The sequence below is a fragment of the Galendromus occidentalis genome, unplaced genomic scaffold, assembly GCF_000255335.2.
Source record: "Galendromus occidentalis unplaced genomic scaffold, Mocc_1.1 scf7180000077525, whole genome shotgun sequence".
In the NCBI taxonomy this organism is placed as follows: Eukaryota; Metazoa; Arthropoda; class Arachnida; order Mesostigmata; family Phytoseiidae; genus Galendromus; species Galendromus occidentalis.
The window spans coordinates 424523-436904 of NW_003805513.1; the positions used below are offsets into that span (position 1 = coordinate 424523).

The following is a 12382-nucleotide window of genomic DNA, read 5'->3' on the forward strand; positions in this document are numbered from 1 at the left end:
GGAGCGGGATACGTGGTTCCTCAGAAAACACCCTTCAAGTCCGAACATATGGAACTTGGAAAAGAATTCTGATCTGCAATTCTCAGTCCACCCCCAGAACTTGAACAAAGGATGTTCTCCGATGTCCTTGTCGATGTCTGGCATGAAGAATTGGACGATGCTAGGCTTCCTGGTTCAGTACCACACGCTCTGCAACGACCCAGAACTCGTCAGGATGATTATCGGCAAGTGGGATCGAGAACTCGCCTTCGAGTTCATCGCTGACTCGAAAGCGAGCCAAACATTGTGCTCTAGTCACGAGAGTCTCGGCGCTCACGTCGACTATGATAAACATCTCGATATTACGCAGAGGATCCCGCGGCATGATTTGTTGAAGTTTCATCACCTGAGGAATTCTCTGAGTCGACAGGATGAGCTCGAGGAACAGTTCTGGGAAGGCGAGCTCAGGTTCGCTGATAGATTGAGCGACGGGTCTAAACTCCTAACGCTAGAGTACGCGGGAGCATTGATCATAAAATCGAAGATCATCGCAGTTAAAGATGACCTCGCACGTAGATACAAAGTATATGACATGCTCGACCACGGACGCAGTACTAAACCGCTGGAGTTCCGGGAGATGAAGGGACTTTTTCAGACATTCTCCGGTGCGATGCTCGCAGTGCTCTTTGGCTTCGTGATTCACAAGTGTTTGAAGTCGATTCAATCTCATGAGGAACTCCGCGAAGCACGGGAATCTCCATCCCCGGATGTGTGATGATACGTATCCCGCAATATTGTGAATGAATATGATTAATTCCGTCCGCAACTCGAGATCTAGTCGGTGAAAATATGAAACATCGGGAGAACCGAACTCGAGAGCCGACGTATTTGTTTTGAGTAAGAGCCTCTCGAATGGATGGGAACGTTCGAAAATGAAAACGCTAGCGCGAATAGAGCTTCATATTCGGGGCGACCACAGCCTTTGGAAGCAGCCAATATATCGCCCGTAGACGAGGAGATGAAGCCACTCAGGAAAATCAAGATACGAGTATCCGAGGGAAATTACCGATCTGGGCTCGTTTTCCTCGAACCTCCCGAGGCTTGAGCTCTAGCCCCAATCTGCCGCGGATCATTTCTAGACTCGACGTATCCGGTTGGCTTCGAGAATTCTCGAGAAAAAATCACCGTGGCTGATCGCTGCCGAGAAAGGCGGACTTGACGGGGCTCGTTCCCTTTCCGAGCTCAACCGATGCGGTGGTCTCCAAAGGAATACGAGCAACCTTCTTTGTGTGGCTTCATCTTGAAAGATTAACGGATGTACTGGAGGAGGGAAGACACGGTGCTCATATCTTCCGAATTCTGCCTCTCTCGTGTCCAATGTCTAGTTGCGAAAGAGACTATCTTGACAATAAAGTGAACTCCGGTCCCGCTGACTCAAGTGTCCGACCTCGACCAAGGTTTTGCATGGACGAATTCTTCAAGTCCCGAGCGTTTCGCCGGACAGTTAGCCGTAATCGTGCGTCGATGAAGGAGTGACCTGGAGATCATGTCCGACAGCTCACGGGAGTGAGCCATTGATTAGAGATCGGAGGAGCACCGAATTTGGTGTTTCCTCTTCCGATCGGATCACCTGAGAGGACTGACCAACTTCCGACACTCATGGCGGTCGTTCCTCCGCGACTTGAGCGAAATTAAGAGATGAGCTCTTGCGGTGTGGAGGCCAGGCGAGGGAGCCAGGAGGGGAAAGACCCACTGATGCACATCCCTCTGGCAGTCATAACAGTCGATGCGCCCGGGATGGTTTCCGCAATGAGACATTCGGCTACCTACGCTACAGTGACTTCTCCCGCTTTTTACGTACGGCGAGAGACCTGGCGCCCCCCTTCCTCCCCAGAGTAGGAACCATGAGCTCCCGCTAGCTCCTTGTCGTGATGCTAATGCATAGGAAGGAAAACAAAATCTGACTGCGCTGAAACTCGGTCAATGTCGTAATCGCCCCGATCACCTGAAAATCTTCACACAGCCAAGGGTATAACGTATAACTCTGACACAAACTCCGAACCTGTTAATTTCGATCAGTACTCTTCTGTTTAGACCGAAAGGCAATATCCACCGGCGGATAATCTAACTCTGAGTGAGAATCGCAATTTTCTCAGCGAAGACTGATGGGAGAATCGGGGGCAATAGTCGTATTCTTGGAATTGGAAAAAAAAATCGCGCAGAAAGTGTGGACGCCACTACCATAATATTGCGTGAAAACGTCTATTCCTCATGCAACCTCGAAATCTTAGTTCTTTCTACAGCTGCTGTGAATGACATCGAGTACATACCTTTAGCCTTCCCTTGAATTGCGTGTACCTTGACTCTTGATTTTATCTAAGAAGGGGAGTGGTGAACACGTAACACGTCGATCGGGCTGGAACTTTGGTCATGGAATCCCCGCCCCGAGAGAAGTTCAACCCTAAGAGGTTATCCGCGTATGGCCACCTTGAAGGTGTTTAAATGATTATCGAGAATTCGCCCTAAAGCATTGGATATATGAGAGAACTGGGAAAGACTATGGACTTCTCTTGGGGTTGAACTTCTCTCGGGGCGGGATTTTATGACCAAAGTTTTAGCCCGATCGGCGTCTTGCATGTTCAGCACTCCCCTCTTAGTGATCGATGTCATTCTACTGACATTAAAATTCGTCAATTAGTAATAGTATGACCTCGAATCCCGCGAATGCTTTTGATACATGTAGTTGGTGTTCAGTTGAATTTATATAGCCGTGTTCGATCCTCTCGCTTAAGAGTCCTCCTGACCTCCGTGATCAGACGAGTAATCGCTGGAAGCATGCCTCATGTGTGATGTATGTATTTCCTCCGTGGGATTCAGTATTTCCGCGAATTGCTCCCTTCTCCTACCGACCGGGGGCTTCGTTGAAGTTTTATGCCGAAGGTCTCGACAGAACGCGGAGGATCTGGTATCGGGGTCGAAGCGACTCAATGAAAAGCTCCTCGCCGAGAGCATCGTCGTTCGCGATCACGAAATGTTCGTGAACCGCTCACGTTGTCCGTACATTCGGAAGGGAGCGATTAAGATTGTTCCTTGAGGGAGCTCCCTTCACTGTTGAGTCGTGCGACTCGGTAGGAATTCGAGATCGAAATAATCTCGAATACCGTGCATCGCGACTTTGATCTGATCTCCATCAATCTCAGGGAATTGTCCCCTTGATCGACCGGTCCTGCCCATTGAGTTGTATTCCGCCGGTCGAGCCCAGCAGAATCTTCGCTACTCTTCTCAAATATACCGCAAAAAATCAATACTTCCAGAGGAAATCCTGTATTTATACACTGTACGGGAGTATTCCTGGTGCATCCAGAATCGCTCCCGGAAACCTTCAAAACCGTCAGGCATAACCACGAAAATTGAATGGCAGATACCTCCGTGAATTCCCTTCCTATCGGTGCATTCAACAATCGGATGCGTTCTGAAAGACCCGAGTTATCGGGTCGCAAAGTGCCTCGAATTTCGTTGCACGGAGGACGAAGTACTTTGATTCTACCCCCTGAGTGAAATCAAAGACGTTTTCACGTCAAAACACTTCCCGCGTCACTTTATTTCACAGCTCTTTTTTTCCAGGGTCCCATTATAATCCCTTGTTTGGTCACTCCCGCTCCCGTCCACGTCTTTCCGGGACCAGCTTCTCAAGAAGTTCGCATAATCCTCGTTGGAATGCCTCGAATGAGAAGAGCGTGACAACTCGTTTCCTTCCGGCGCTACCCATTTCCTCCACGGTGCGTCTCGGGCTCGTTGCGATTTCTAGCATCGCTCTGCCGAACGCTTCTCCAGTGGGCTCGCAAAGGAAGCCCGTCGAGTTGTGTTCGATCTGAGAGGGAGTTGATTCAAGGAAAGTTACATGAGGAGCTCTCCCTCGCATGAGCTCTACCGAACCGTTTTTCTCATCACCGATGAGCCTTGAACTGCATTTCAGCTGACTCGAGGCGATTTGTCTCACCGTTTCCAGAGGTCCACCCGTGTTGGTGGCAATCACCGGTCTCTTTGAATACATCGCTTCGATTGGGACGATGCCGAAATGTTCGTTCTCCGGCGTGTAGACGACCGCTGAGCAAAGATGCATCAGGAGCTGCTTCTCCTTATCGGACGGAGATTTGAGGAACGTCACGTGATTTCCAATATCCAGCTTCGTGGCGAGCCCCACGAGCTCGTTGTAGTGCTCAATGTTTTCCTTGTTTCCGGAGTCGAAGCCGCCAGCGATAACCAGGTGGAGACCTCTTCTTCCACTGTCCAGAGCGATTTCTGAGAAATTACAGCAGGCGGCATTAGGACACACAAGCCACGACGATGAGGGTCCGAGCCAAACGAAGTGGCCTGATATCTTCAGATCGACGACGGAACTCACTCAGAGCTTCCAGAGCCAAATGAATTTTCTTCTTCCGCTCGTAGCGGTTTATGGACAGGAACTTCGTGAGCTCCGGGTTTCTCAGCTCGGGATATTGCTCCAAACAGTTTTCTTCCAACGGGGAATCAAATAAAGAAAAGTTCACTGTGGGATATATGACTTCGAGGGGAATGTGCGCCAAGCCTCGGAAAGTTGTGCGGAAGACTCTCTCAGTATATCGAGAATTCACTACGATGATGTCTGCAAGCGACGTCGTGTATTCCTCCAACCAATCGATAGGTTTCCTGCGAAGAGAAATTGAGAAAGCGGTCGCCGGTGAATGCTTTCGGAACACTCCTGATTGTTGTCGGAGCAGCGTTTCCATGAAGTCGCGAACTCACCGATAAGCATCTCTCAATGCACTCCGACGCTGCACCAATAGACAATCGGGATGATGGCAGTAAAATAATACAGGAACTCCAAGCCACCGTAGTATGGGCATGCATTGAGAAACCTGTCAAAAGATGAGCTCAGATTTCCTCCGCAGGTCTGATGCTCGAGGTCATGAGTCATGAAACATGGCATGCCTCTCCTCATATATGTATATTGTATGATCATGATAAAAACTTGGAATATCTAATGATTTATAGAGCCAACCATATCGAAACGGGAGGACGTTTAGATTCTCGGAAAAAACTTCGGGGACATGAATCAGCTCCTCCCGTACACTCACTTGATCTAGAAAAATCACGTCTGGTCTCTTCGACCCTCTTCTGACGATGACCAGGTACAACGATATGAACAACATGCGCAGAATTGAGCAAAGCACGTAGAATTTCCCAAATATCGATCTCGGCAGCCAATCGCCAACCACCTGGGAGTTTTCATCGGTTTTTCATCAATGATTTTCGCTCAGAACAAATGAATGCTTTTGACAGAAATGTCGTCAGAGAGAATGCGCAGACATTGCACCTGCGTACCGTTACGGGCAACTGGGATTTAGTTTCCGGGAAACAATGAGATCTATCGTGATGAGAAGTGATGAACTCTACTGAGTGACCCGCATTTTGTAGGGCGATCCCACTGTCGACGACGAGCCTTTCGGCTCCTCCGATTCCGAGATCCAGGTGTATGAACGTGACCTTCATGATGTTATCCTCGCAACTCGCGAGTCATATCTCGACCTGTGGAACAATGTAGAATGGTCATTTGCCCAGCTCATGCGGATTTTCGCCGCTCCGGATCAGACGAATCTTCAACCTCACGTCGGGCTTTCATATTCGCAGAACACTCTCCGCATAGGTCTGAAGGCTCAAATCGTTAGAATTCAACTATAATGAAGGTCGATGATGCAGATTTTCGACCTGGTGGAATCCTGAGAAATTGAATCCTGCCGGAATTCGAAAGCGCGAACAAAGACACAATGAGCTGCCACTATCGACGCAGAGTAGACTGATCTCGCGATCTTTTGCCGGCAGGAAAACTTTCCGTCGATTCGCCTATGAAGACGCACTTTCCGAATAAAGTCGTCCCTCTGAAAATCTGTTACCGGAATCCGGAGTCCATCTCTCTCTGGCGATGACGTGCAGCCAGTCTCCGCATAGAAGCCTCGCTCACTGGATCCACGTGCGAGCGCCTTCTTATTCAGTAGACCGAATTCCCCGTCGATACTCGACGAGATATAGAAGGGTCTCCGATTACTTTCACGGTGAAGCTCAGCGTGATTTTAACCGATCCGGCAGGACCCCGGTCAGAGGAAGGTCCGTCTCGTTTCCGAATTGACAACAAGGACAACAGCTGATCGCGGCCGGTGTTCGAAATTCTCGTTGAGAAATCGAGAGCCTCAGGAGACTCGTGGATCGAGATTTGTGACGACTGATGTCGGCGAAACTTCGGGAGTGACTCCCCCGACGAAGAATCTGTCTCAGATCGCCCCAGATCGGCGTATCGCACATTCGTGATTCAGACATTCGGACTTACCTCAAGATGATGCGATGGCGGTCGCCGTGTTGAATACAGACTGAGTACGCCAACCCGGAGTCTCAGTCTTGGCGGGATGAGGGGAACTCCTCACCACATCAACCTAACTGGCGGGGGGAGAGTCGAGCCTTGCATTTATGTCGGTGGAACGGCAATTCGAACGCCTCCCGTCACGGATCGGACAGCAATGCGTTCATTCTGTTTGGACCAGTTGAGAGCCGTGGGGAGAGAAGAAGCTCCTCAGTTGGCAAGTGTAATTGTTGTACAAAAAGCGGTGCTCCACATCGGAGCCCGACTCGCTCAATTCTGGATCTCGGGCAACCTCGGAGTTGTCGTCTGTCATGTGATGGAGAGAGCTGACCGAGCACTCGAAGCGGTGAACGACTCCCTCTAGGAGACACAGAATGGAAGAGGTAGAGCTCCTCCGGCAGGAGGTCGACCGCCTCATCCGTGAGCTAGATGAAGCGAATCACGAAAAAGTGCAGAGTGCGAAGTACGGTCTGGTGCTCCTCAACGAGAAAGCAGCTCTCACCCGACGTTGCGACGAGTTGGAAAAACATTACGACACTTCAAAGAGTGAACTTGAAATTCTGAAAGAGGTGAGTTGTCTGACCGAGTCGGGTGTGGTACCTGTTCACTCCGTGGAGGGTCTTGTGCTCTTTATGTGAGTCCACCACAGTCACTAGAACCGTGCGAAGCGAAACAGAAGAGCTTGTCGGGCAGAGAGACAATGACTCCCGTCGCCGGGTCAAATGCGAAGGCTCAGAGTTTAATCATAGGCTGATACCGAGGCCTGTCAGTGTCACACCCGCCTCGCAGAAGCAGATCGTGGCGAATCATAGATTCGATATGTCAAGACAGCGGCGGAGAGCCGGCTGAACTTTTTGTCAGAAACATGAGCTTATCTTGGATTTTACGATGAATCAGAATGAATCGATCAGAGGAGCCCTCTCTCTGACGGATGTTCGACATAAACTTCCGTTTGATAGACAGATTCTACGGAAAATGCCTTTAGCTTCGCTGAATTTGCGAAAACGCTCGGTATAATGATCCCGGATTGCGAAGATCTCTGGTGGTGGCTTTCGCTATGAGATCATTTTGGAATCCAGAGAATGGTAGAACTGAATATACCGAGGGATGTCCGCATTGGGATCGCCCTTCTGCCTCTTTCGACGAGCCGCCCCGAGGCTGACCATCCCTGACAATTCAATTTCGCTTCTTATTCTACGGAATCTAGGAGTTATTCGAATCGAGTATTGGTGGGAGGAGACCACATGCGAGCAGCCAATCCCTCCCTTCTGAACTCTCTTACTTCTGTCGGTTGTCTATTGCGGAATCGACTCAGCTGCTCATCTGTTCTCGGAAAGCCAAGACGTCCCCCATAATTTACATGTTGTCCCCATGTTTCTTCTCTTGTTTGAGGGGGATGGGTCGAGTCTCACTCACCTGACATGACATGAACCTAGTCTGAGCGGATCCATTCGATTGCCATCCGGCGAAACAGAAAATGAAGGATCCGCCGCGACCCCACGTGTCATTTTATAGTTCTGATGAAGAGCCGTCAGGGACCCTGTCGGCGAGTCGGCGAATCAGCACCGTGGAACTTGGACGGAGCTAATGACCATTGCTACCACCGCTTCTGTCGCTTCTGAAGTTCAAGTGCTCGTGACTATTATGAGCTGTTTCCATGCTTCCAAGTCCATCTTATTGCGGATGACGAGAAAGAATTTGGGCATCCGGACGATTCGGCGGGACTCGCCCCATGACATTATTCTAAATCAATGGCGACTGGCAACTTAGTGGGAGTTTCACTCCAGAAGTTCAAGTATCCCACTGTGAACACTGGCCGGTCGGAGTCGATCAAAATATCAATCTGTATGATAGTAGTCAATCAAGAGGGTCAGCAGAATTTATATTGGGTCTCTTTCATCACTGGAACTCCCTGAGGCCAAGTTCCGCTCGGATTCCTTCCGTCTGCGAGGGCTAGTCCTCTTCCGATTCCCGCTCGCAATCCAAGACAAAGCGGCGCTACATCTGGCCTAAACTATCTATGTACCTGGGGGGCAAACCACTGATATACACCCGAGAGGAGGAGGGATATCCGGTTCGGAACCTCGGAGAACATTCCGGCTCCGAGCAATCTGCCTAATCCGTCCTTCCGTACCAGATCGCTGAGCTCCATATCTTCCGAGGACTTTGGGGTTGACCCATATCTCCTCTGATTCCGCTTCGAAGAATCTGCGGAGATGTTTTCAGTAGATCAATCTCTAATTCCATGGCTCTGTTCTCCAATACCAGCACTGCACCTGAGCCTTGAGATCAGTGGTTCCCGAAGTGGGCCATATGCAGCCTCGGGGGTCCTGGCACTTTTGAGTGCCGATAGGATGCGACGGGACGGAGTACACAGGGTTTATACGCCGAAAATACGTAGGGGGGTCAACGGCTCGAAGGACTTCGGCAACCACTGGTGCGGATGGAGACTAACTTGGCTCGGGGAATTATGTCGTTGGCAAGGTCCACGTAGATTTGGAAGTGTCTCCGCTCGGTGAAACAATAAAAACATCTACATGTATGTTGTTTATGTTCCAACTGATGCTCATAACACGCTCCATATCGTCTTGGAAGTCCTGAGCAATACCACAACAATGAATCAGAACGAGAATCGATCCCGAGATTTTCCACAGAAATGAATCATAGCGAGTGAATCTCAAATGCTCATCTCATTGTTGAAGATTTCGTCGACGATTCTCGCACGGCCTATGGATATCTAAACAGAGAAGAGGACACAGAGAAGACTGCTGAGAATATGGAGATGCTCTGGACTTCTGAGTATCGATCAGAACGAAACTTTTCATCGATTCCGAGGGGTCGGCCTCCGCCTTGAGGTTCGAACTCAGGAGACTGATATCAGTGATCATGCCCTTGTGGACTTCGCATATTGCGGGCGTTTCGCCGCGGCCAGTTGCCGCACCATGTTTCATGGGGATCGGTGCTCTCCGTGAGAGAATTATATAATCCAAGTAGATAATCTCCTCAACATCGGAATTTGCGCAATGTCCGATCAGAGCCCCTGAGCCAGAACAAGGAAGGTCAACCCAAAACTTGAGAACGCGTAATCCAGACATAGCTCCCTTCATCGCAAATGAAGGCCTGGCGGGACACGCGCCGTACCGCACCGCATCCCCGAGTCAGCCTAAGATCCATGATGTCAGTGATAGATTCGGATCCCTCTTTTTCAGGCTCTCAAAAAGGTTGAGACATCTCAGAAGCTATCAACAACAACCGGCATCGAGCAAGAGGATTCTCTCCTGCAGGAGTCTGCCCAAAAGGAGGCCTCACTGACTTCGAGTCTCCAGGAGTTGGAGAAGGAGCTCAAGTCAGTCAGACAGGAGTTGGGTAGGGTCACCGCAGAGAGAGACCAGATGATCGCCGATGCGGTCGAACTCAAAGAGTCCTATAATAAAAGCGATTGGGAGCGTAAGAACCTACGCAGTGAGCTCAAGGATGTTAAATTGCGCGAACAACGACTCCTCTGCGACAACAATGAGCTCGAAGAGGAGAACATCGGTCTTCAGAAGCAGGTGTCCAAACTCAAGCAGAGTCAAGTCGATTTCGAGGCGGTCAAGCACGAAGCAAGACGGCTCGCCGAAGAAGTCGAGGCAGCCAAAGGTCAAGCAGAAGAGATGTTTGGCCTCAAAGGCAAGTTGTGTTGCTCCTCTGCAATTCCCATGTCGGCCAAGTTATGTGGAGGGGGCCGAAACTCCTGGATCTGACCGAAGGTTCCGATTTCTGGAACTTTGGAATTCGGCTCAATAATCATTCTTTTCTCCGTAGATCTCGTCACGAAACAATTAGAAGAAACCCTGGATATTCTACAGCGCGAACGTGAACAAAAATATATCTTGAAAAAAGAGTTGGACCAGAGAGACCAAACCGCCGCACATTCGGGTAACATCGCTGGACTCCGTCTCGAGCTGGGCGAGGGAACGGCCGACGACAAAATTCGACCGTCGACGGTCGGTGATCTTTTCAGTGAGCTTCATCTGACCGAGACGTTGAAACTCGAAAAACAGCTGGAAGAAATGGAGCTCGAGAAAGACTCACTCATCAAAACGCTCGAGAGCTCTAAACTCGAGTGTGAGCAGTGTCGTACCGAGCTCGAGGATAGGAAGAAGAAATTGCTTTTGCTCGGACAGCGCATCGACGCTATTGTCATGCAGGCCGAAAACGTAAGTTTCGATCGGTGTATTCTCGCGATGGAAAACAGAAGTTATCCGGGGAGAATCCTAGCCCTGAGGAATAATAAACCATCGCGATACAATTGGATCCCAAGCCAGTCCTCGATTCTTCCCCCCAGGAGGCCAACTCTAAGACGGAGACCGCGGCAGGACTCCTGTCCACATTGAAACGGGTCCAGGAAGACCTGACGAGTATGGACGGAGTAGACGGGCAGGACATCAGTGAGAACGTGCTCCTCAAGAACCAAGTCGCAAACTTCATGAACAAGATCTCAACCTACGAGCAGCAAATCTCCGATTTTGGCGATGATTTGAAAATTCTAGAAAATATCGGGGACTCTTTCCACGGCAGCACGACGTCGGCGCTCGAGGACATCGCGTGCGTACAGGACGATATTGCGCAATTGTACCATCACGTCTGCGCTCTGAACGGACAGACACCGAATCGTGTCGTGCTCGATCACGCCAAAGGCGAGCAGAAAGAGAACTCGAAGAGTCGGGTCGAGGTGCTTTCCGATAATTTCCGTACCGAAAGTTTCCGACAGCTCTCGTTCAAGAAAGTTGATCCCCACGCTGTGAAACTGCAAGTTGAAACTCTACGAGATCAGGTGAAATTCCTCAAAGAAGCCGTCGAGACGGCCGTTGGAAACCCACACAAGCTTGCAGGATCTGGATCTGGGAACTCTGGGGCGACTTCCCTGGAGGAGGGCGATCCTCAGGAGCAAATCATAAAGCTCAAGTCGCTGGTGTCCACGAAACGCGAGCAGATCGCCACTCTCCGCGCAGTGCTCAAGGCCAACAAGCAGACTGCCGAAATCGCTCTAGCCAACCTGAAGTCCAAGTACGAAACGGAAAAGTCAATCGTTTCCGAAACGATGCAGAAGTTGCGGCACGAACTCAAGAGTTTGAAGGAAGACGCGGCGACTTTCGCATCGTTGAGAGCGATGTTCGCGGCCCGCTGCGAAGAGTACGTAGCCCAGCTGGATGAACTCCAGAGGCAACTGAGAGCGGCCGAAGAGGAGAAGAAGACCCTGAACTCGCTTCTGAGATTGGCCATCCAACAGAAATTGGCGCTCACACAGAGATTGGAGGAGTTCGAGATGGACCGCGAGCGGTCTCATCTTCGAAGGTGCGTGAAATATATTCGGAGCCGAGATACCCTCTCGACAATCTAATTTTTCGGTGGTAGACCCCACCGTGATTTGAATTTCGAAATCCTCAGAGGAGCGGATAATCGCCGAACCAAGATTCCCAATCCTTACGCGGTTTTCCAGGTCAGGTTCGGCGACAGCGTCACCCCGAGTGGCTCGGAGCACGCCTAGAGGGAGCCCCCATCACGCATCTCTACCGTTCTTCAACAATCAACGCCAACCGAGACCGTCGGGGGATTTCTGAGCAGGTTTCTAAGTCGCTTGAGGGATCGAAATTCATGAAGCCTTCCATTTTGGTAATCTGACTCGAGTCTCTAACACGGTTGATGAATGAGTGGAAGAAAACGAGGGGAGAATATGCCGTCTCTTTGAGCACCGGAGCACCGTATGATGAGGAAGCGACTTAGAATCAACCTGCTGGAAAGTTACGCCCCCACATAGTGCCAGGGTTAGGACCCGGAAGAAAAGACGCTTTATACAAAAATATAGTTCAGACATGTTTTCAGCAATAGGAAAAGGGACGTTGCTGGCACCCTGTTAGGTATTCGCCGCACGCACCATCGATGCTTTTCTTCGATCGATCGTCCAAAAGAAATTCCCGTTGACTGTAGTGAGAATGTTTCCCCACCCGAACTTCAGGATCTGTACTT

The 12382-nt window shown here is 50.2% G+C and overlaps 2 protein-coding genes across 2 annotated transcripts; one reads left to right on the forward strand and one right to left on the reverse strand.

The window, feature by feature from the left end:
- Positions 1-3610: 3610 nt before the first annotated feature.
- Positions 3611-5920, reverse strand: LOC100908045 (alpha-1,3/1,6-mannosyltransferase ALG2). The gene is made up of 7 exons (XM_003747853.1): positions 5728-5920; positions 5344-5547; positions 5097-5237; positions 4765-4877; positions 4385-4668; positions 3980-4281; positions 3611-3850 (listed from the first exon to the last, which is right to left on the reverse strand). Exons 2-7 carry the CDS (start codon positions 5509-5511, stop codon positions 3629-3631), a joined length of 1230 nt encoding a protein of 409 aa, XP_003747901.1. The 5' UTR covers positions 5512-5547; positions 5728-5920; the 3' UTR covers positions 3611-3628.
- Positions 5921-6747: 827 nt separating this feature from the next.
- LOC100899237 (protein bicaudal D) lies at positions 6748-12059 on the forward strand. The gene is made up of 5 exons (XM_003747874.1): positions 6748-6942; positions 9583-10042; positions 10178-10572; positions 10701-11710; positions 11856-12059. The coding sequence occupies exons 1-5, from the start codon at positions 6748-6750 to the stop codon at positions 11974-11976; spliced, it is 2181 nt and encodes a 726-aa protein (XP_003747922.1). The 3' UTR covers positions 11977-12059.
- Positions 12060-12382: the final 323 nt, after the last annotated feature.

Coding starts and splice junctions, on each gene's coding strand:
- LOC100908045 (XM_003747853.1), bottom strand. CDS start 5,511: ATGAAGGTCACGTTCATACACCTGGATCTCGGAATCGGAGGAGCCGAA. Junction 5,238..5,343: donor AATCCCAGTTGCCCGTAACG/GTACGCAGGTGC, acceptor GAAAACTCCCAG/GTGGTTGGCGATTGGCTGCC. Junction 4,669..4,764: donor GCATTGAGAGATGCTTATCG/GTGAGTTCGCGA, acceptor TTCTCTTCGCAG/GAAACCTATCGATTGGTTGG.
- LOC100899237 (XM_003747874.1), top strand. CDS start 6,748: ATGGAAGAGGTAGAGCTCCTCCGGCAGGAGGTCGACCGCCTCATCCGT. Junction 6,943..9,582: donor AACTTGAAATTCTGAAAGAG/GTGAGTTGTCTG, acceptor CCTCTTTTTCAG/GCTCTCAAAAAGGTTGAGAC. Junction 10,043..10,177: donor AGAGATGTTTGGCCTCAAAG/GCAAGTTGTGTT, acceptor TTTTCTCCGTAG/ATCTCGTCACGAAACAATTA.